This window comes from Bombina bombina, chromosome 5 (genome assembly GCF_027579735.1).
Source record: "Bombina bombina isolate aBomBom1 chromosome 5, aBomBom1.pri, whole genome shotgun sequence".
Classification (NCBI taxonomy): domain Eukaryota; kingdom Metazoa; phylum Chordata; class Amphibia; order Anura; family Bombinatoridae; genus Bombina; species Bombina bombina.
Window position 1 is genome coordinate 838,591,340 of NC_069503.1, and position 24,060 is coordinate 838,615,399.

The window sequence follows — 24,060 nt, forward strand, 5'->3', positions numbered from 1 at the left end:
TCTCTGGAAATTACTTCAGAAATAGCATTAGGAACAGGAAAAACTTCTGGAATAACCACAGGAGATTTAAATACCTTATCTAAACGTTTAGAATTAGTATCAAGAGGACCAGAATCCTCTATTTCTAAAGCAATTAGTACTTCTTTAAGTAAAGAACGAATAAATTCCATTTTAAATAAATATGAAGATTTATCAGCATCAATCTCTGAGACAGAATCCTCTGAACCAGAAGAGTCATCAGAATCAGAATGATGATGTTCATTTAAAAATTCATCTGTAGAGAGAGAAGTTTTAAAAGATTTTTTATGTTTACTAGAAGGAGAAATAACAGACATAGCCTTCTTGATGGATTCAGAAACAAAATCTCTTATGTTATCAGGAACATTCTGCACCTTAGATGTTGAGGGAACTGCAACAGGCAATGGTACATTACTAAAGGAAATATCTGCTTTAACAAGTTTGTCATGACAATTAATACAAACAACAGCCGGAGGAATAGCTACCAAAAGTTTACAGCAGATACACTTAGCTTTGGTAGTTCCAGCACTAGACAGCAATTTTCCTGAAGTATCTTCTGACTCAGATGCAACGTGAGACATCTTGCAATATGTAAGAGAAAAAACAACATATAAAGCAAAATTGATCAAATTCCTTAAATGACAGTTTCAGGAATGGGAAAAAATGCCAATAAACAAGCTTCTAGTAACCAGAAGCAAAGAAAAAATGAGACTGAAATAATGTGGAGACAAAAGCGACGCCCATATTTTTTGGCGCCAAATAATACGCCCACATTGTTTGGCGCCAAAAATGACGCCACATCCGGAACGCCGACATTTTTGGCGCAAAAGGACGTCAAAAAATGACGCAACTTCCGGCGACACGTATGACGCCGGAAACAGAAAAGATTTTTTGCGCCAAAAAAGTCCGCGCCAAGAATGACGCAATAAAATGAAGCATTTTCAGCCCCCGCAAGCCTAACAGCCCACAGGGAAAAAAAGTCAGGTAAGAAAAAATGATTGATTCAAATGCATTATCCCAAATATGAAACTGACTGTCTGAAAATAAGGAATGTTGAACATTCTGAGTCAAGGCAAATAAATGTTTGAATACATATATTTAGAACTTTATAAATAAAGTGCCCAACCATAGCTTAGAGTGTCACAGAAAATAAGATTTACTTACCCCAGGACACTCATCTACATGTTTGTAGAAAGCCAAACCAGTACTGAAACGAAAATCAGCAGAGGTAATGGTATATAAATAAGAGTATATCGTCGATCTGAAAAGGGAGGTAAGAGATGAATCTCTACGACCGATAACAGAGAACCTATGAAATAGACCCCGTAGAAGGAGATCACTGCATTCAAATAGGCAATACTCTCCTCACATCCCTCTGACATTCACTGCACGCTGAGAGGAAAACCGGGCTCCAACTTGCTGCGGAGCGCATATCAACGTAGAATCTAGCACAAACTTACTTCACCACCTCCATAGGAGGCAAAGTTTGTAAAACTGAATTGTGGGTGTGGTGAGGGGTGTATTTATAGGCATTTTGAGGTTTGGGAAACTTTGCCCCTCCTGGTAGGAATGTATATCCCATACATCACTAGCTCATGGACTCTTGCTAATTACATGAAGGAAATGTGTTGAAAAAATGTGTTGAAAAAACAGGTGTACACCTAAAAATATAAAAATATAAAAATATTAAAACTGTAAAATATCTTGTGAAAAAATGTGATTCAAAAAAGTATTTCGAAAAAGTGACTGAGTTGCTTGGTAAAATAATATAATGTCCCTAGACGTTGTTTGTTTCAAATTAAGTAAATTCCAAAACAATTTCTATGATGAGTAGATAATTCCTGAGTGACCTAAGGAAAAAAAGAAAAATACATAGTGCAATAATGCCTCTAAACAGTGCTGGTGATAAGTGTTTAGCTTACCTAGTGCTCCTGAGCCGTTTATACCAGTTTTTCTACGCGTTTCAGTCTTGTGAAAGACCTTTCTCAAGACTGGTATCGGCTCCATCTGTTGCTGCCCTTTTTATTAACCTAATTGGCCAATAGTACCTTTTGAAAATTGCGCCGAAAATTTTCGCTAGTAATTTTCGCGCCAAATGTTATGTCCCGTATGTTTGGCCTTTAGTTTTGACCTGGAACAATAATACTGGGTGATGGGTCCTTGCGAGGTGTATTGACATACTACTTAGGTCCATATTTCCTATAGTGGGCTAACCGGAAGTGCGTTGCGGCTATCATACGCACTTCCGGTATTGCGCTGTGTATCTAGGCTGAATTAGAATAGCGGTTAGATAGAACATGTGGTGTCTGGGCTGGATAAGAATTGCGGTGAAGTAGAAAATAGAACAGGTGGTATTACGGACTCAGGAGCTACTGGTTTACATCTAAACTTTAAGTAATCAAGTATTAGAAGTACCTTTTTCAAATATTCGCCTAAAATATAATTAATTTTACATAAAAACATAATTTATGCTTACCTGATAAATTCCTTTCTCCTGTAGTGTAGTCAGTCCACGGGTCATACATTACTTATGGGATTATATCTCCTCCCTAACAGGAAGTGCAAGAGGATCACCCAAGCAGAGCTGCTATATAGCTCCTCCCCTCTACGTCATACCCAGTCATTCGACCGAAACCAAACGAGAAAGGAGAAACTATAGGGTGCAGTGGTGACTGGAGTTTAATTTAAAATTTAGACCTGCCGTAAAAACAGGGCGGGCCGTGGACTGACTACACTACAGGAGAAAGGAATTTATCAGGTAAGCATAAATTATGTTTTCTCCTGTTAAGTGTAGTCAGTCCACGGGTCATCCATTACTTATGGGATACTAATACCAAAGCTAAAAGTACACGGATGACGGGAGGGACAGGCAGGATCTTTACACGGAAGGAACCACTGTCTGTAGAACCTTTCTCCCAAAAACAGCCTCCGAAGAAGCAAAAGTGTCAAATTTGTAAAATTTTGAAAAAGTGGGAAGTGAAGACCAAGTTGCAGCCTTGCAAATCTGTTCAACAGAGGCCTCATTCTTAAAGGCCCAAGTGGAAGCCACAGCTCTAGTAGAATGAGCTGTAATCCTTTCAGGAGGCTGCTGTCCAGCAGTCTCATAGGCTAAACGTATTATGCTACGAAGCCAAAAAGAGAGAGAGGTAGCCGAAGCTTTTTGACCTCTCCTCTGTCCAGAATAAACGACAAACAGGGAAGAAGTTTGACGAAAATCTTTAGTTGCCTGCAAATAAAATTTCAGGGCACGGACGACGTCCAGATTGTGCAAAAGTCGTTCCTTCTTTGAAGAAGGGTTAGGGCACAATGATGGAACAACAATCTGTTGATTGATATTCTTGTTAGTGACTACCTTAGGTAAGAACCCAGGTTTAGTACGCAGAACTACTTTGTCTGAATGAAAAATCAGATAAGGAGAATCACAATGTAAGGCCGATAACTCAGAGACTCTTCGAGCCGAGGAAATAGCCATTAAAAACAGAACTTTCCAAGATAACAGCTTGATATCAATGGAATGAAGGGGTTCAAACGGAACACCTTGCAAAACGTTAAGAACTAAGTTTAAGCTCCACGGCGGAGCAACAGTCTTAAACACAGGCTTAATCCTAGCCAAAGCCTGACAAAAAGCCTGAACGTCTGGAACTTCTGACAGACGTTTGTGTAAAAGGATAGACAGAGCTGAGATCTGTCCCTTTAACGAACTAGCAGATAAGCCCTTTTCTAAACCTTCTTGTAGAAAAGACAATATCCTCGGAATCCTAACCTTACTCCATGAGTAACTCTTGGATTCGCACCAATATAAGTATTTACGCCATATTTTATGGTAAATTTTCCTGGTAACAGGTTTCCTAGCCTGTATTAAGGTATCAATCACTGACTCCGAGAATCCCCGCTTTGATAGAATCAAGCGTTCAATCTCCATGCAGTCAGCCTCAGAGAAATTAGATTTGGATGTTTGAAAGGACCCTGAATAAGAAGGCCCTGTCTCAGAGGCAGAGACCATGGTGGACAGGACAACATGTCCACTAGATCTGCATACCAGGTCCTGCGTGGCCACGCAGGCGCTATTAGAATCATCGATGCTCTCTCCTGTTTGATCCTGGCAATCAATCGAGGAAGCATCGGGAAGGGTGGAAACACATAAGCCATGTTGAAGACCCAAGGTGCTGTCAGAGCATCTATCAGTACCGCTCCCGGGTCCCTGGACCTGGATCCGTAACAAGGAAGCTTGGCGTTCTGGCGAGACGCCATGAGATCCAGATCTGGTTTGCCCCAATGATGAAGCAGTTGGGCAAACACCTCCGGATGAAGTTCCCACTCCCCCGGATGAAAAGTCTGGCGACTTAGGAAATCCGCCTCCCAGTTCTCCACGCCTGGGATGTGGATCGCTGACAGGTGGCAAGAGTGAGACTCTGCCCAGCGAATTATCTTTGAGACTTCCATCATCGCTAGGGAACTCCTTGTCCCTCCCTGATGGTTGATGTAAGCCACAGTCGTGATGTTGTCCGACTGAAACCTGATGAACCTCAGAGTTGCTAACTGAGGCCAAGTCAGAAGAGCATTGAAAACTGCTCTTAATTCCAGAATGTTTATTGGAAGGAGTCTCTCCTCCTGAGTCCATGATCCCTGAGCCTTCAGGGAATTCCAGACAGCGCCCCAACCTAGCAGGCTGGCGTCTGTTGTTACAATCGTCCAATCTGGCCTGCTGAAGGGCATCCCCCTGGACAGATGTGGCCGAGAAAGCCACCATAGAAGAGAATCTCTGGTCTCTTGATCCAGATTTAGCATAGGGGACAAATCTGAGTAATCCCCATTCCACTGACCTAGCATGCACAATTGCAGCGGTCTGAGATGCAGGCGTGCAAAAGGAACTATGTCCATTGCCGCTACCATTAAGCCGATTACCTCCATGCATTGAGCCACTGACGGGTGTTGAATGGAATGAAGGACACGGCAAGCATTTAGAAGTTTTGATAACCTGTCCTCTTTCAGGTAAATTTTCATTTCTACAGAATCTATAAGAGTCCCTAAGAAGGGAACTCTTGTGAGTGGTAATAAAGAACTCTTTTCTACGTTCACCTTCCACCCATGCGACCTTAGAAATGCCAGAACTAACTCTGTATGAGACTTGGCAGTCTGGAAACTTGACTCTTGTATCAGAATGTCGTCTAGGTACGGAGCTACCGCTATTCCTCGCGGTCTTAGTACTGCAAGAAGAGAGCCCAGAACCTTTGTAAAGATTCTTGGAGCCGTAGCTAACCCGAAGGGAAGAGCTACAAACTGGTAATGCCTGTTTAGGAAGGCAAACCTTAGATACCGGTAATGATCCTTGTGAATCGGTATGTGAAGGTAGGCATCCTTTAAATCCACTGTGGTCATGTACTGACCCTTTTGGATCATAGGTAAGATTGTCCGAATAGTTTCCATTTTGAACGATGGAACTCTTAGGAATTTGTTTAGGATCTTTAAGTCCAAGATTGGTCTGAAGGTTCCCTCTTTTTTGGGAACCACAAACAGATTTGAGTAAAACCCTTGTCCGTGTTCCGACCGCGGAACTGGTTGGATCACTCCCATTAGTAAAAGGTCTTGTACACAGCGTAGAAACGCCTCTTTCTTTATCTGGTTTGCTGACAACCTTGAAAGATGAAATCTCCCTTTTGGAGGAGAAGCTTTGAAGTCCAGAAGATATCCCTGAGATATGATCTCTAACGCCCAGGGATCCTGGACATCTCTTGCCCAAGCCTGGGCGAAGAGAGAAAGTCTGCCCCCCACTAGATACGTTTCCGGATCGGGGGCCCTCACTTCATGCTGTCTTAGGGGCAGCAGCAGGCTTTCTGGCCTGCTTGCCCTTGTTCCAGGACTGGTTAGGTTTCCAGCCCTGTCTGTAGCGAGCAACAGTTCCTTCCTGTTTTGGAGCGGAGGAAGTTGATGCTGCTCCTGCCTTGAAGTTACGAAAGGCACGAAAATTAGACTGTTTAGCCCTTGGTTTGGCCCTGTCTTGAGGCAGGGCATGGCCCTTACCTCCAGTAATGTCAGCGATAATTTCTTTCAAACCGGGCCCGAATAATGTCTGCCCTTTGAAAGGTATGTTAAGCAATTTAGATTTAGAAGTCACATCGGCTGACCAGGATTTAAGCCACAGCGCTCTACGCGCTTGAATGGCGAATCCGGAGTTCTTAGCCGTAAGCTTAGTTAAGTGTACTACGGCATCAGAAATAAATGAATTAGCTAGCTTAAGGACTTTAAGCTTGTCTATAATCTCATCCAATGGAGCTGAGCTAATGGTCTCTTCCAGAGACTCAAACCAGAATGCCGCCGCAGCCGTGACAGGCACAATGCATGCAAGGGGTTGTAATATAAAACCTTGTTGAACAAACATTTTCTTAAGGTAACCCTCTAACTTTTTATCCATTGGATCTGAAAAAGCACAGCTATCCTCCACCGGGATAGTGGTGCGCTTAGCCAGAGTAGAAACTGCTCCCTCCACCTTAGGGACCGTCTGCCATAAGTCCCGTGTGGTGGCGTCTATTGGAAACATTTTTCTAAATATAGGAGGGGGTGAAAAAGGCACACCGGGTCTATCCCACTCCTTGTTAACAATTTCTGTAAGCCTTTTAGGTATAGGAAAAACGTCAGTACACGCCGGTACCGCAAAATATTTATCCAGCCTACATATTTTCTCTGGAATTGCAACCGTGTTACAATCATTCAGAGCCGCTAAAACCTCCCCTAGTAATACACAGAGGTTCTCAAGTTTAAATTTAAAATTTGAAATGTCTGAGTCCAGTTTACTTGGATCTGATCCGTCACCCACAGAATGAAGCTCTCCGTCCTCATGTTCTGCCAATTGTGACGCAGTATCAGACATGGCTCTAATATTATCAGCGCACTCTGTTCTTACCCCAGAGTGATCGCGTTTACCCCTAAATTAAGGCAATTTAGATAGTACTTCAGTCATAACATTAGCCATGTCTTGCAAAGTGATTTGTAAGGGCCGCCCTGATGTACTTGGCGCCACAATATCACGCACCTCCTGAGCGGGAGGCGAAGGTACTGACACGTGAGGAGAGTTAGTCGGCATAACTTCCCCCTCGTTGTCTGGTGAAATTTTCTTTACATGTACAGATTGGCTTTTATTTAAAGTAGCATCAATGCAATTAGTACACAAATTTCTATTGGGCACCACATTGGCCTTTAAACATATTGCACAAAGAGATTCATCTGTGTCAGACATGTTTAAACAAATTAGCAATGAGACTAGCAAGCTTGGAAAATACTTTTCAAATAAATTTACAAGCAATATAAAAAATAAAAAAATAAAAAAAAACGTTACTGTGCCTTTAAGAAGCACAAAAAACTGTCACAGTTGAAATAACAATGAACCAAATTAGTTATAGCAACCAAATTTTTACAGTAAATGCATTAAGTTAGCAAAGGATTGCACCCACCAGCAAATGGATGATTAACCCCTTAGTACCCAAAAAAACGGATAACAATTTATATAAACTTTTTTATCACAGTCAAAACACGCTCTCACAGGTCTGCTGTGAGTGATTACCTCCCTCAAAACTAGTTTTGGAGACCCCATGGCTCTGTAGAGACGTCCTGGATCATGGAGGAAGAAATAGGAAGACTGTGACTGAATTTTTACTGCGCAATAAAGCGCTAAAATAGGCCCCTCCCACTCATAATACAACAGTGGGGAAGCTCAGTAAACTGATTTTATTCATAAACAAACGACAGCCATGTGGTAAAAATCATGCCCAAAAAGTTTTATCACCAAGTACCTCAGAAAAAAACGATTAACATGCCAGTAAACGTTTTTTAAAAACAAAATTATGAAATGTTATTAATAAGCCTGCTGCTAGTCGCTTTCACTACAGTGGAGGCTCAAATATAACTTAAATGTATACAGTATTTTCTTAGTGAAGTTCCATTCCCTAGAAATACCTCAGTGTAAACATACATACATATCAGCCTGATACCAGTCGCTACTACTGCATTTAAGGCTGCACTTACATTACATCGGTATTAGCAGTATTTTCTCAGTCAATTCCATTCCTTAGAAAATAATATACTGCAACATACCTCCTTGCAGGTGAACCCTGCCTGCTATCCCCTGTTCTGAAGTTACCTCACTCCTCAGAATGGCCGAGAACAGCAAATGGATCTTAGTTACGACCGCTAAGATCATACACAAACTCAGGTAGATTCTTCTTCTAATGCTGCCTGAGAAAAAACAACACACTCCGGTGCTGTTTAAAAACATAATTTATGCTTACCTGATAAATTCCTTTCTTCTGTTGTGTGATCAGTCCACGGGTCATCATTACTTCTGGGATATAACTCCTCCCCAACAGGAAATGCAAGAGGATTCACCCAGCAGAGCTGCATATAGCTCCTCCCCTCTACGTCAGTCCCAGTCATTCGACCAAGAAACAACGAGAAAGGAGTAACCAAGGGTGAAGTGGTGACTGGAGTATAATTTAAAAAATATTTACCTGCCTTAAAAACAGGGCGGGCCGTGGACTGATCACACAACAGAAGAAAGGAATTTATCAGGTAAGCATAAATTATGTTTTCTTCTGTTATGTGTGATCAGTCCACGGGTCATCATTACTTCTGGGATACCAATACCAAAGCAAAAGTACACGGATGACGGGAGGGATAGGCAGGCTCATTATACAGAAGGAACCACTGCCTGAAGAACCTTTCTCCCAAAAATAGCCTCCGAAGAAGCAAAAGTGTCAAATTTGTAAAATTTGGAAAAAGTATGAAGCGAAGACCAAGTTGCAGCCTTGCAAATCTGTTCAACAGAGGCCTCATTCTTAAAGGCCCAAGTGGAAGCCACAGCTCTAGTGGAGTGAGCTGTAATTCTTTCAGGAGGCTGCTGTCCAGCAGTCTCATAGGCTAAACGTATTATGCTACGAAGCCAAAAAGAGAGAGAGGTAGCAGAAGCTTTTTGACCTCTCCTCTGTCCAGAATAAACGACAAACAGGGAAGAAGTTTGGCGAAAATCTTTAGTTGCCTGCAAGTAGAACTTGAGGGCACGAACTACATCCAGATTGTGTAGAAGACGTTCCTTCTTTGAAGAAGGATTTGGACACAGGGATGGAACAACAATCTCTTGATTGATGTTCCTGTTAGTGACTACCTTAGGTAAGAACCCAGGTTTAGTACGCAGAACTACCTTGTCTGAGTGAAAAATCAGATAAGGGGAATCACAATGTAAGGCTGATAACTCAGAGACTCTTCGAGCCGAGGAAATAGCCATTAAAAACAGAACTTTCCAAGATAACAATTTTATATCAATGGAATGAAGGGGTTCAAACGGAACACCCTGTAAAACGTTAAGAACTAAGTTTAAACTCCATGGCGGAGCAACAGCCTTAAACACAGGCTTGATCCTAGCTAAAGCCTGACAAAAAGCCTGGACGTCTGGATTTTCTGACAGACGCCTGTGTAACAAGATGGACAGAGCTGAAATCTGTCCCTTTAATGAGCTAGCTGATAAACCCTTTTCTAAACCTTCTTGTAGAAAAGACAAAATCCTAGCGATCCTAACCTTACTCCAGGAGTAACCTTTGGATTCGCACCAGTATAGGTATTTCCGCCATATTTTATGGTAAATCCTTCTGGTAACAGGCTTCCTAGCCTGAATCAGGGTATCAATAACCGACTCAGAAAAACCACGTTTTGATAAAATCAAGCGTTCAATTTCCAAGCAGTCAGCTTCAGAGAAGTTAGATTTTGATGCTTGAATGGACCCTGTATCAGAAGGTCCTGTCTTAGAGGTAGAGACCAAGGCGGACAGGATGACATGTCCACTAGATCTGCATACCAAGTCCTGCGTGGCCATGCAGGTGCTATTAGAATTACTGATGCTCTCTCCTGTTTGATTTTGGCAATCAATCGAGGAAGCAGCGGGAAGGGTGGAAACACATAAGCCATCCCGAAGTTCCAAGGTGCTGTCAAAGCATCTATCAGAACTGCTTCCGGATCCCTGGATCTGGACCCGTAGCGAGGAAGTTTGGCGTTCTGGCGAGACGCCATGAGATCTATCTCTGGTTTGCCCCAACGTCGAAGTATTTGGGCAAAGACCTCCGGATGAAGTTCCCACTCCCCCGGATGAAAAGTCTGGCGACTCAAGAAATCCGCCTCCCAGTTCTCCACTCCCGGGATGTGGATTGCTGACAGGTGGCAAGAGTGAGACTCTGCCCAGCGAATTATCTTTGATACTTCCATCATTGCTAGGGAGCTTCTTGTCCCTCCCTGATGGTTGATGTAAGCTACAGTCGTGATGTTGTCCGACTGAAACCTGATGAACCCCCGAGTTGTTAACTGGGGCCAAGCCAGAAGGGCATTGAGAACCGCTCTCAATTCCAGAATGTTTATTGGCAGGAGACTCTCCTCCTGATTCCATAGTCCCTGAGCCTTCAGAGAATTCCAGACAGCGCCCCAACCTAGTAGGCTGGCGTCTGTTGTTACAATTGTCCAGTCTGGCCTGCTGAATGGCATCCCCCTGGACAGGTGTGGCCGATAAAGCCACCATAGAAGAGAGTTTCTGGTCTCTTGATTTAGATTCAGAGTAGGGGACAAATCTGAGTAATCCCCATTCCACTGACTTAGCATGCATAATTGCAGCGGTCTGAGGTGTAGGCGTGCAAAAGGTACTATGTCCATTGCTGCTACCATTAAGCCGATCACCTCCATGCATTGAGCTATTGACGGGTGTTGAATGGAATGAAGGACACGGCATGCATTTTGAAGCTTTGTTAACCTGTCTTCTGTCAGGTAAATCTTCATTTCTACAGAATCTATAAGAGTCCCCAAGAATGGAACTCTTGTGAGAGGAAAGAGAGAACTCTTCTTTTCGTTCACTTTCCATCCATGCGACCTTAGAAATGCCAGAACTAACTCTGTATGAGACTTGGCAGTTTGAAAGCTTGAAGCTTGTATTAGAATGTCGTCTAGGTACGGAGCTACCGAAATCCCTCGCGGTCTTAGTACCGCCAGAAGGGCACCCAGAACCTTTGTGAAGATTCTTGGAGCCGTAGCCAATCCGAATGGAAGAGCTACAAACTGGTAATGCCTGTCTAAGAAGGCAAACCTTAGATACCGGTGATGATCTTTGTGGATCGGAATGTGAAGGTAAGCATCCTTTAAATCCACAGTGGTCATGTACTGACCCTCTTGGATCATGGGTAAAATTGTCCGAATAGTTTCCATTTTGAACGATGGAACTCTTAGGAATTTGTTTAGAATCTTTAAATCTAAGATTGGCCTGAAAGTTCCCTCTTTTTTGGGAACCACAAACAGGTTTGAGTAGAACCCTTGTCCTTGTTCCGACCGCGGAACCGGATGGATCACTCCCATTAATAACAGATCTTGTACGCAGCGTAGAAACGCTTCTTTCTTTATCTGGTTTGTTGACAACCTTGACAGATGAAATCTCCCCCTTGGGGGAGATAATTTGAAGTCTAGAAGGTATCCCTGAGATATGATCTCTAGTGCCCAGGGATCCTGAACATCTCTTGCCCAGGCCTGGGCGAAGAGAGAGAGTCTGCCCCCCACTAGATCCGGTCCCGGATCGGGGGCTCTCGGTTCATGCTGTCTTTGGGGCAGCAGCAGGTTTCCTGGCCTGCTTGCTCTTGTTCCAGGCCTGGTTAGGCTTCCAGCCTTGCCTGTAACGAGCAACAGCTCCTTCCTGTTTTGGTGCAGTGGAGGTTGATGCTGCTCCTGTTTTGAAATTCCGAAAGGGACGAAAATTAGACTGTCTAGCCTTAGCTTTGGCTTTGTCTTGGGGTAGGGCGTGGCCCTTACCTCCTGTAATGTCAGCAATAATTTCTTTCAAACCGGGCCCAAATAAAGACTGCCCCTTGAAAGGTATATTAAGTAATTTGGACTTAGAAGTAACATCTGCTGACCAGGATTTTAGCCACAGCGCCCTACGTGCCTGTATGGCGAATCCTGAGTTCTTAGCCGTAAGTTTTGTTAAATGTACTACGGCCTCCGAAATGAAGGAATTAGCTAGTTTAAGGACTCTAAGCCTGTCCGTAATGTCGTCTAGCGTAGATGAACTAAGGTTCTCTTCCAGCGACTCAATCCAAAATGCTGCCGCAGCCGTAATCGGCGCGATACATGCAAGGGGTTGCAATATAAAACCTTGTTGAACAAACATTTTCTTAAGGTAACCCTCTAATTTTTTATCCATTGGATCTGAGAAAGCACAACTATCCTCCACCGGGATAGTGGTACGCTTAGCTAAAGTAGAAACTGCTCCCTCCACCTTGGGGACCGTTTGCCATAAGTCCCGAGTGGTGGCGTCTATTGGAAACATCTTTCTAAATATTGGAGGGGGTGAGAACGGCACACCGGGTCTATCCCACTCCTTAGTAACAATTTCAGTTAGTCTCTTAGGTATAGGAAAAACTTCAGTACTCGCCGGTACCGCAAAGTATTTATCCAACCTGCACAGTTTCTCTGGTATTGCAACGGTGTTACAATCGTTGAGAGCTGCTAAGACCTCCCCTAGTAATACACGGAGTTTCTCCAATTTAAATTTAAAATTTGAAATATCTGAGTCCAATCTGTTTGGATCAGAACCGTCACCCACAGAATGAAGCTCTCCGTCCTCATGCTCTGCGAGCTGTGACGCAGTATCAGACATGGCCCTAGCATTGTCAGCGCACTCTGTTCTCACCCCAGAGTGATCACGCTTGCCTCTTAGTTCTGGTAATTTAGACAAAACTTCAGTCATAACAGTAGCCATATCTTGTAATGTTATCTGTAATGGCCGCCCAGATGTACTAGGCGCCATAATATCACGCACCTCCCGGGCGGGAGATGCAGGTACTGCCGCGTGAGGCGAGTTAGTCGGCATAACTCTCCCCTCGCTGTTTGGTGAAATTTGTTCACATTGTACAGATTGACTTTTATTTAAAGTAGCATCAATACAGTTAGTACATAAATTTCTATTGGGCTCCACCTTGGCATTGGAACAAATGACACAGATATCTTCCTCTGAGTCAGACATGTTTAACACACTAGCAAAAAACTTACAACTTGGTTATAATCTTTTTTAGTAAAAACGTACTGTGCCTCAAAGAGGTACTGAACGATTAAATGACAGTAGAAATAATGAACTGAAAAACAGTTATAGCATCAAACTTTAAAACAACACAACTTTTAGCAATAATTAAATTTGACATAAAAAATGCAAAGCAACGTTTTTATTCACAGTCACTATAAGAATTCTCACAGCTCTGCTGAGAGAATTTACCTCCCTTCAAAGAAGTTTGAAGACCCCTGAGATCTGTCAGAGATGAACCGGATCATGCAGGAAATATAAAAGTAACTGACAGGAATTTTTGATGCGTAGCAAAGAGCGCCAAAAACGGCCCCTCCCTCTCCCACACAGCAGTGAAGAGAAACGAAACTGTCACAAATAAAAGCAAAAAAGGCTGCCAAGTGGAAAATAATGCCCAAATATTTATTCACACAGTACCTCAGCAATGTAAACGATTCTACATTCCAGCAAAAAACGTTTAACATGAAAAATAGTTATTAAAAGGATTAGTGACCTTTAACAGAGTAGTTCCGGTGAAATACCATCCCCAGAATACTGAAGTGTATACATACATGTCATTTTTAACGGTATGGCAGGATTTTCTCATCAATTCCATTCAGAAAATAAAAACTGCTACATACCTCAATGCAGATTCATCTGCCCGCTGTCCCCTGATCTGAAGCCTTTACCTCCCTCAGATGGCCGAGAACAGCAATATGATCTTAACAACTCCGGTTAAAATCATAGTAAAAAACTCTGGCAGATTCTTCCTCAAACTCTGCCAGAGAAGTAATAACACGCTCCGGTGCTATTGTAAAATAACAAACTTTTGATTGAAGTCATAAAAACTAAGTATAATCACCATAGTCCTCTCACACATCCTATCTAGTCGTTGGGTGCAAGAGAATGACTGGGACTGACGTAGAGGGGAGGAGCTATATGCAGCTCTGCTGGGTGAATCCTCTTGCATTTCCTGTTGGGGAGGAGTTATATCCCAGAAGTAATGATGACCCGTGGACTGATCACACATAACAGAAGAAATAACAAACTTTTGATTGAAGAAATAAAAACTAAGTTTAACAACCACAGTCCTCTCACACGTCCTATCTATTAGTTAGGTGCAAGAGAATGACTGGGTATGACGTAGAGGGGAGGAGCTATATAGCAGCTCTGCTTGGGTGATCCTCTTGCACTTCCTGTTAGGGAGGAGATATAATCCCATAAGTAATGGATGACCCGTGGACTGACTACACTTAACAGGAGAAATAATGTTCTTATGCTAAAATCATCTAGACAGGTGTGAAAGTATTAAGATTTATAAATATGTGAATATCTGAAAAATTAAGGTAATGGCACAAGGGTGAGTGATCTCTGTAATAATATTAAAATATATTAAATGAAATTAAAATATATTAAAATATAGTTATTATAAATGAATTAGGGAGGAAATAAAAGATTTACATTGTTATAATAATTATTATAAGGGACCCATTTTAAAAGCCTAAATAAAAACCTAAAAAATAAATGCACTGAAATTACTGTTAAGCAATTTTTCAGGTTTTATACCCAACATTATAATGCAGGTTGGGAATGATAAAATTTGAAATAGATAAGTTACATTAAAATTCGAAATAAATAAGTTACATTAGTAACTTGATTAGGTCTGTGAAAAGTTAGGTATGTCTTAAATCCACTATTTGACCCATTGGTAAGTTAATAGTCCACTATTTAGCCCATTGGTAAGTTAATAATTAATGATGATTTAGGGATCCGTAAGGATAACATTGATATCTTCATGTACTGGTCAAGACTATGATGGTGATGGTTCCTTCAGATGTCGTCATAGTAGATGGAATATTTCCATACTGCTATTGAATCCTTTTGGAAAGGTGCAGTCTAAAAGGAAAATCCATTTAGATTCTACTCTAAGGAGTTGTTTTTCGAAATCCCCACCCCTCCAATTCTTTATTGGTTTATCAATTCCCATAAATTTTAAGGTTTTATTATTGCCATTATGAACTTCTTTGAAATGTTTATAGATTGGGAGATCTTCTTTTCCCCATTTTATCTTGAGTAGGTGCTCCCGAATCCTATCTCTCAATTTCCTGGATGTCTGCCCTATGTACTGCAGTCCACATCCGCATTCTATCATATATATGATTCCTGTGTCATGGCACCTTATCATCTCTTTCATCTCAAAGGATTCATTTGTTACCTTAGATTTAAAGGTATACCCCTTTTTCCCATGTTTGCAGGCTTTACATAATTGACATGGGAAAAAGCCTTTTAACTTTTGGCCGTGTACACTCATTATCTTGTTTCAATTATGTAAAGCCTGCAAACATGGGAAAAAGGGGTATAACTTTAAATCTAAGGTAACAAATGAATCCTTTGAGATGAAAGAGATGATAAGGTGCCATGACACAGGAATCATATATATGATAGAATGCGGATGTGGACTGCAGTACATAGGGTAGAAATCCAGGAAATTGAGAGATAGGATTCGGGAGCACCTACTCAAGATAAAATGGGGAAAAGAAGATCTCCCAATCTATAAACATTTCAAAGAAGTTCATAATGGCAATAATAAAACCTTAAAATTTATGGGAATTGATAAACCAATAAAGAATTGGAGGGGTGGGGATTTCGAAAAACAACTCCTTAGAGTAGAATCTAAATGGATTTTCCTTTTAGACTGCACCTTTCCAAAAGGATTCAATAGCAGTATGGAAATATTCCATCTACTATGACGACATCTGAAGGAACCATCACCAGCATAGTCTTGACCAGTACATAAAGATATCATTGTTATCCTTACGGATCCCTAAATCATCATTAATTATTAACTTACCAATGGGCTAAATAGTGGACTATTAACTTACCAATGGGTCAAATAGTGGATTTAAGACATACCTAACTTTTCACAGACCTAATCAAGTTACTAATGTAACTTATTTATTTCGAATTTTAATGTAACTTATCTATTTCGAATTTTATCATTCCCAACCTGCATTATAATGTTGGGTATAAAACCTGAAAAATTGCTTAACAGTAATTTCAGTGCATTTATTTTTTAGGTTTTTATTTAGGCTTTTAAAATGGGTCCCTTATAATAATTATTATAACAATGTAAATCTTTTATTTCCTCCCTAATTCATTTATAATAACTATATTTTAATATATTTTAATTTCATTTAATATATTTTAATATTATTACAGAGATCACTCACCCTTGTGCCATTACCTTAATTTTTCAGATATTCACATATTTATAAATCTTAATACTTTCACACCTGTCTAGATGATTTTAGCATAAGAACATTATTTGATGTAAAATTAATTATATTTTAGGCGAATATTTGAAAAAGGTACTTCTAATACTTTATTACTTAAAGTTTAGATGTAAACCAGTAGCTCCTGAGTCCGTAATACCACCTGTTCTATTTTCTACTTCACCGCAATTCTAATCCAGCCCAGACACCACATGTTCTATCTAACCGCTATTCTAATTCAGCCTAGATACACAGCGCAATACCGGAAGTGCGTATGATAGCCGCAACGCACTTCCGGTTAGCCCACTATAGGAAATATGGACCCAAGTAGTATGTCAATACACCTCGCAAGGACCCATCACCCAGTATTATTGTTCCAGGTCAAAACTAAAGGCCAAACATACGGGACATAACATTTGGCGCGAAAATTACTAGCGAAAATTTTCGGCGCAATTTTCAAAAGGTACTATTGGCCAATTAGGTTAATAAAAAGGGCAGCAACAGATGGAGCCGATACCAGTCTTGAGAAAGGTCTTTCACAAGACCGAAACGCGTAGAAAAACTGGTATAAACGGCTCAGGAGCACTAGGTAAGCTAAACACTTATCACCAGCACTGTTTAGAGGCATTATTGCACTATGTATTTTTCTTTTTTTCCTTAGGTCACTCAGGAATTATCTACTCATCATAGAAATTGTTTTGGAATTTACTTAATTTGAAACAAACAACGTCTAGGGACATTATATTATTTTACCAAGCAACTCAGTCACTTTTTCGAAATACTTTTTTGAATCACATTTTTTCACAAGATATTTTACAGTTTTAATATTTTTATATTTTTAGGTGTACACCTGTTTTTTCAACACATTTTTTCAACACATTTTTGAATTTTGTATTATTTTTAATCACTTTTAATCACCTTTTTCACCTCCACACATTGTGTACATCGTGCAGGACAAGGACTTTCACGTTTATATTGGACATCATATTACTTAGGAGTGCACATTGGATAATTTTGGAGTCTTCATTTTGGGACATTATATGCACAAATCTACATTTACTTATTTAAGGAACACTTCTCACTTATTAGGATCAGCATTTAAGGCAATAGACTAATATCTTTGCTTACTCTAATTTGTCTGTTAGCTAACTTATACCATCTTTTAACAAACGCCGAATTGTTGTTAAACATAACCAACTTTTATATAATTTTATTGATATTGTACTGATAATTGTGAACTGTATATTAATCACTATTGTGTCCTTTGTTGTATACTAAATATGTTTTAATAGTTTTTTTAGTCAGAATTAAATACTTTTACTGATACATCTTCATTTTTATCCTTATTTATATATATATTTTTCTCCACACATCATATTGTATTTATATACGTTGATACATAGCGTGGACACCACCTCAAGCAACACTCACCCCAACAGGGAGTGTAGCGCTTTTCTTGTGGCACATTTTTTCCTTTTTTCATTATGACCAGGTCAGATAGATGGAGAAAGGACATAGCCCAATTTCCCACTACCGTGGAACACCCGGACCAGCCCTGAGATCCAAGACTCCAAAACAACACAAGACTGGGTCAGGAAAAAAGGCCCGAAGCCTCAGCAACCAGAAGTCTCAGAAAGAAAGACAGGTCCGGGCACCTAATAGTTCAGGCAACCTTGCCCTAGAACTAAACATCCCACCTGTCCAAAAAGCCAGACACCAGGAATATGAATGCATATCCAGAGAATCGGGATAGCGAAAAGTACTTGAAAGCCCTGACCAAAGGAAGGAACCACCCTTAGCCAAGTCCAACGCTCCAAGGAGCAAGGCTAGAAGTCCTATGAAGAGACTTCTCAAGGCCTCAGGACAACAAAAGGGATACCTCGAGGTCCAAAAAAAACCCCTTCTAGCAGGGCTAGTCTCCCCATCAACTCCACACCAGCAGAGGAAACAGGTGTGGCCAGAAATGAGGCCAGAAAGGCAACAACTGTCCTCAAGGCCCGAAGCCACTGGCTAATGGGAAGATAAATCCCCAACACGAATGTCCTAGAAAAGGACCACCCTACAAGTGGCTTGCCAAACAGAGACACAGCCAACCCATTCGCCTGCAGAGCAGGGAATCCAAGGGTTACACTGGCAAGCTGACCAAGGGAATGCAAACATAAGGCGCACCAGAAATGGACATCCAGCGCCAGCAGCTGGGTATAAACCAACAACCCTTGAGGTGCAAGTCACAAAGCTAACCCTAGAGCACCTGAGTTGCTCATTTGCAAAGAGTTATAAATACTCCGAAAACCTGGCCATTATGACCAGGTCAGATAGATGGAGAAAGGACATAGCCCAATTTCCCACTACCGTGGAACACCCCGACCAGCCCTGAGATCCAAGACTCCAAAACAACACAAGACTGGGTCAGGAAAAAAGGCCCGAAGCCTCAGCAACCGGAAGTCTCAGAAAGAAAGACAGGTCCGGGCACCTAACAGTTCAGGCAACCTTGCCCTAGAACTAAACATCCCACCTGTCCAAAAAGCCAGACACCAGGAATATGAATGCATATCCAGAGAATCGGGATAGCGAAAAGTACTTGAAAGCCCTGACCAAAGGAAGGAACCACCCTTAGCCAAGTCCAACCCTCCAAGGAGCAAGGCTAGAAGTCCTATGAAGAGACTTCTCAAGGTCTCAGAACAACAAAAGGGATACCTCGAGGTCCAAAAAACCCCCTTCTAGCAGGGCTAGTCTCCCCATCACCTCCACACCAACAGAGGAAACAGGTAAGAGACAGGCGCTAAGCCTTCCCAGCTTCAGGAAACCCCAAGCTAAACAAAGTCCCCACAGGGATCAACCATCACCCGGAATACAGATCCCTAAAAGGAGATCCAACTCACCCAGTAACAATGGAGGAAGACCCAAAGGTCTCATCACTCAGACAGTACACGTCAAAGTAACAGCTAAATCTAGATACACTATAAATATTGTATGCGCACACCTGCAAGGTGCCAAGAACTGCATCGGTTTCAAACTGAAAACCTTCCGCAGGCTAGACAGCCTGATCTGATACAAGCTGTTGGATCAGGCCCACAAGGGCCCAGAGGCCTAAAAACGAAGGCCAAACCGCACAAACTGCGGCAATGGCGCACTAAGCCCTCCAACCCTCCAGAGCATGGGGGAGGAAACACTGTTCTGAAAATATTGGATGTCAGTTAGAGTGACGTAGCGGAAAAACCTCCCCTGACCAAGACCGAACGAACCCAACAGGACCAGCCTGCAGTAAGGGTCCTATCCGGCAAGCTGCAAAATTCTCCCTCAGGGGAGAAAAAAAGAAAACAGACATAACATAGGACTAACGTGTCCAAAACAACTTCCGAAGAAGAACAAAGAGTATCGATCCCAGAAGGAAACAAAACCAAATAAAAGACATCCCATCGGATACAAATAATATATAAGGCAACCCGGAGGTTAATGCCCAAAAAGACACAGGCTTGCCCGGAGGACCAGCCAAACGCAGCTTTATCTTTCAAAAAAACTGGGATAGATCTCAATCAAATGACAATCAGGAGATTACCTCATCCCCACATGTCTAATGAGATGCACCATTCGAATTAGCAGACTGAAAATCCCTCGTATCTGGTAACGATAGGGTCATTCAATAACTGAAACACATGTCTGAGCAATACGCGAAGGCCCGCAATCTTGTAACGAAAGGCACAACGCTCAGGGACAGTTACACCCGCAGGGAATTGCAGAGGCCCTCCCAAGGCCGAAGGCCAGGGACAATAGGGCACGAGCACATTCTCAAATAAACGTCTGGACTCAACAACACCTGAACAATCACCAACAATATGTGGAAGCGAAAACGTGCTGCAACCTCCGGGGGAAACCCGCCACCCTGCATGGATGAATTAGAAACTGGGTTACTCGCATGTGTAGAAGTATGAATTGGTAGAGAACTCGCCTCTCTGAGGACAGGACCCCCAGAGGCGGATAGCTCAGCTGTCCCTTGATTCCCCGAGCCTGAGGAACCAGGCGCTCTAAAATGGCATACGGAACAAAACTGGTTGATGTGTGTCAACGAGGCCAGTCCGGATTTGTCACCGGACACAGAATCTAAATCTGAAATCAAAATAGCCTCAGTATCAGAAACCTCCATAACTGAATCTGAAATTAGCACAGTCTCAGCATCAGTATCCTCCATAACTGGATAGAGGAAATATAAATATGGACTAAAATAGTAAAACAAAAACGGCACCTGACACCCACAATGGCTGGGGCACTCACCACCACCTCCTATGACCAGACCCCTGCAGAGTAAAAAATTTCATTCGCCACATGGTCGGGAATGCGGAAATGGAAAACTGAACATAATAACGCCCGAACACAAGGTGAACCGTACAGTCCAAAAAAGCGCACCCAAGCAAAAGGCTGTGTCACTTCCAAAGACCTCAAAGTTCCAAACCACGAGCCCAAAAACATCACACATAAGCAGGTTGAATCACATAAACATGATTATAAACCCCCCTGTTCAATAACTCACCTCAGGAGATATTAACCCTCGATTCCAAGATACTAAAAGAGACTCACTGAGACCCATATGATATTAGTTAGACCCGCAAGGTGGTAGCCTCTCGGGAAAACAGTCACATTAGAGTACATTGATGAATAAAGTAAAATGAAACGATCTTACCGGAATCTACACCATGGAACAGGAACACGGCCTTTCAAGTGTGACGGATAGTAGCATCGCCTCCGCCACGGACTTGAGAGAAGAAAGAAGGAAGTGGAGCAAAGTTAGACAACGCCGATTGCTTGAGGAGCTGTTAACATGAGTTGGGATGGTTTCGCAGAAAGACTCTCCCTGCATCTCCGGACTCTTAACTTTCATCCCAGCCCTCACTGAGAGACTGACAGGACTACTTAAAACTCCTGTCCCTTGCCGAATACATGTCAGTACTACCCTCCATAAGAGACAAAACACAAAAATGTTGTTCTTTTTTCCCAAAAGTAATTAAAGCAGCTGTGGACTCTTCCCATTTAAGAAGAAAATGAAACGATCTTACTGGAATCTATGCAGTGGAACAGCAACACGGTCCTTCAAGTTTGACAGATTGTAGCAGCACTTCTGACATGGACTTGAGTGATGAAAGCAGGCAGCAAAACTCGTCAACGCTAATTGCTAAGGAGCTGTTAATATGAGTCTGGATGGTTTCGCAAAAAGACTCTCCCTGCATCTCCAGACTCTAACTTTCATCAATGCTCTCACTGAGAGGCTGACAAGACTACTTAAAACTCCAGTCCCATAGTGAAAAGTACTACCCTCCATAAGAGAATACTCTGAATCTTCCGACAATTCTCTGCCATCCTCCTGTGACGAAAGGCAAAGAATGACTGGGGGATGAAGGAAGTGGGGGAGGTATTTAAGCCTTTTGCTGGGGTGTCTTTGCCTCCTCCTGGTGGCCAGGTTCAGTATTTACCACAAGTAAGGAATGCAGCTGTTGACTCTCCCTGTATTAAGAAGGAAATATACCTTATAGCATTTTGGTTATAATCATAAACAGAATATCTGAGGTACAGTTTTCTTCTCTTAGTCTGGTGTTACTAAAATTATTTAAACAATGTATAAAAGGATTGGAATAGCAGGGGCATCAAGTCAATTTGGGTTATTTGCATATTTATATCTTTTTCTTTTTCTTTTTTTTTTTATTCAATATGGAACTTTAGGAAAATTATAACAATGGTCTTTGGCCACAAACTTTCCACTCACCTACACTTTTGCTCCATTTCATCTTTTAACTGCATCTCATTATGCAGTTGTTCCTCAAGCTGATAGATGTTTTTCTGCAGATTTTCCACCTTTAAAAAAAGAAGCACAAATTAATGACTACGAAGACAAAAGTCTCTTTTAATAAAGACTGTTTGTTGTTCATTAATAAATATCACTTTAATGTCACAGGTTGGCTTACTGTTTCTAATACTTCAAATAATTAACAGTCCAGATACAACATTTTAAAGGGACATTCAGATCAAAATGTAAATGCACATAGATGAATAACATATTTGAATAGAAACATATTTGCAATATACTGTACATGTATTGGCAAAGATGCTTCTAGTAAAATGTAGCACTGTTTTAGTGTTAAATTTTTTCTCTGCATGTGAAGCATAGCTAGATATTCTCAGGACACAGGTATTTTAAACACTGCAGCTGCTCAGAGCGCCAGTGAAGCTTGTAACATGTCAGCAATTAACAAATTGAGTCAGATGGTACAGGCACTTTAGGCTCTCCAGACAAGTGCTGTGTTTAAAATACTGGTGCACAGTGCATACTTAAATACACTTTTAAAACAGTTATAGCTTTCGTTAGAAGCATTTTTGCTAATACATGTATATTACAGAAATGGTTTTATTTAGACCTGAAATGCATCCATGTGGATTTCAATTTTGGCTGGAATATGCCTTTAAATAAGAATATAAAAGAGAGACCTGAATACACCACACTGACACCTCAGTGAGAATGTTTTGGTACCCTCTTCCCCTGTGCGTTTGGCTCTCTTTCTGAGTGAACCGTCTTGATGTGGAAATGCTGTGCCTGGTAAAGGCCACATTCTGCTTTTGCACAGCTTAAAGGAATAATCTAGTCATAATTAAACTTTCATGATTCAGATAGATCAGGCAATTTTAAGCAACATTCCATTTTACTCCTATTATCAATTTTTCTTTGTTCTCTTGGTATTTTTATTTGAATGTAAGCTTAGGAGCCGGACCATTTTTGGTTTAGCTCCTGGGTAGCACTTGCTGATTGATGGCTACATTTAGACACCAATCAGAAAGTGCTACCCAGGTGCTGAACCAAAAATGGTCTGGCTGCTAAGCTTATATTCAAATAAAGATACCAAAAGAACAAAGAAAAATTGATAATAGGAATAAATTAGAAAGATTTACTTAGAGTTTCTCTGTGTCTTTCTAAACCCATCTAGCATGCAGCTCTCGTCAGAGTGCAGGAGGAGAGGGTGGTGGGAGAGAGATGTATGAAGTTTGAGTGCTCTGGTGCCCTGATTCTTTGGCCAGACCATCTGCAGAAGAAGTGGGTTCAGATATACCACTCTAGCCTGGTATCAGTGGCAGACCTAATGACCAGAGGGTCATATACACACACACACATATATATATATACATATACACACACACACACATACACATAACATAATTTATGTAAGAACTTACCTGATAAATTCATTTCTTTCATATTAGCAAGAGTCCATGAGCTAGTGACGTATAGGATATACATTCCTACCAGGAGGGGCAAAGTTTCCCAAACCTCAAAATGCCTATAAATACACCCCTCACCACACCCACAAATCAGTTTAACGAATAGCCAAGAAGTGGGGTGATAAGACAAAAGTGCGAAAGCATAAAAAATAAGGAATTGGAATAATTGTACTTTATACAAAAAATCATAACCACCACAAAAAGTGTGAGCCTCATGGACTCTTGCTAATATGAAAGAAATGAATTTATCAGGTAAGTTCTTACATAAATTATGTTTTCTTTTATGTAATTAGCAAGAGTCCATGAGCTAGTGACGTATGGGATAATGACTACCCAAGATGTGGATCTTCCACGCAAGAGTCACTAGAGAGGGAGGGATAAAATAAAGACAGCCAATTACGCTGAAAATAATCCACACCCAAAATAAAGTTTAAATCTTAT

The 24,060-nt window shown here is 41.4% G+C and overlaps 1 protein-coding gene across 1 annotated transcript in view; it reads right to left on the bottom strand.

Annotated features, from left to right (window-relative positions):
- ROCK1 (Rho associated coiled-coil containing protein kinase 1) overlaps window positions 1-24,060 on the bottom strand; it is a 1,092,122-nt gene that overhangs the window by 587,367 nt on the left and 480,695 nt on the right. Inside the window, exon 12 of the mRNA XM_053714968.1 lies at window positions 22,115-22,203. Coding sequence (XP_053570943.1) covers window positions 22,115-22,203 — 89 coding nt within the window. The remainder of the gene's footprint in view (window positions 1-22,114; window positions 22,204-24,060) is intronic.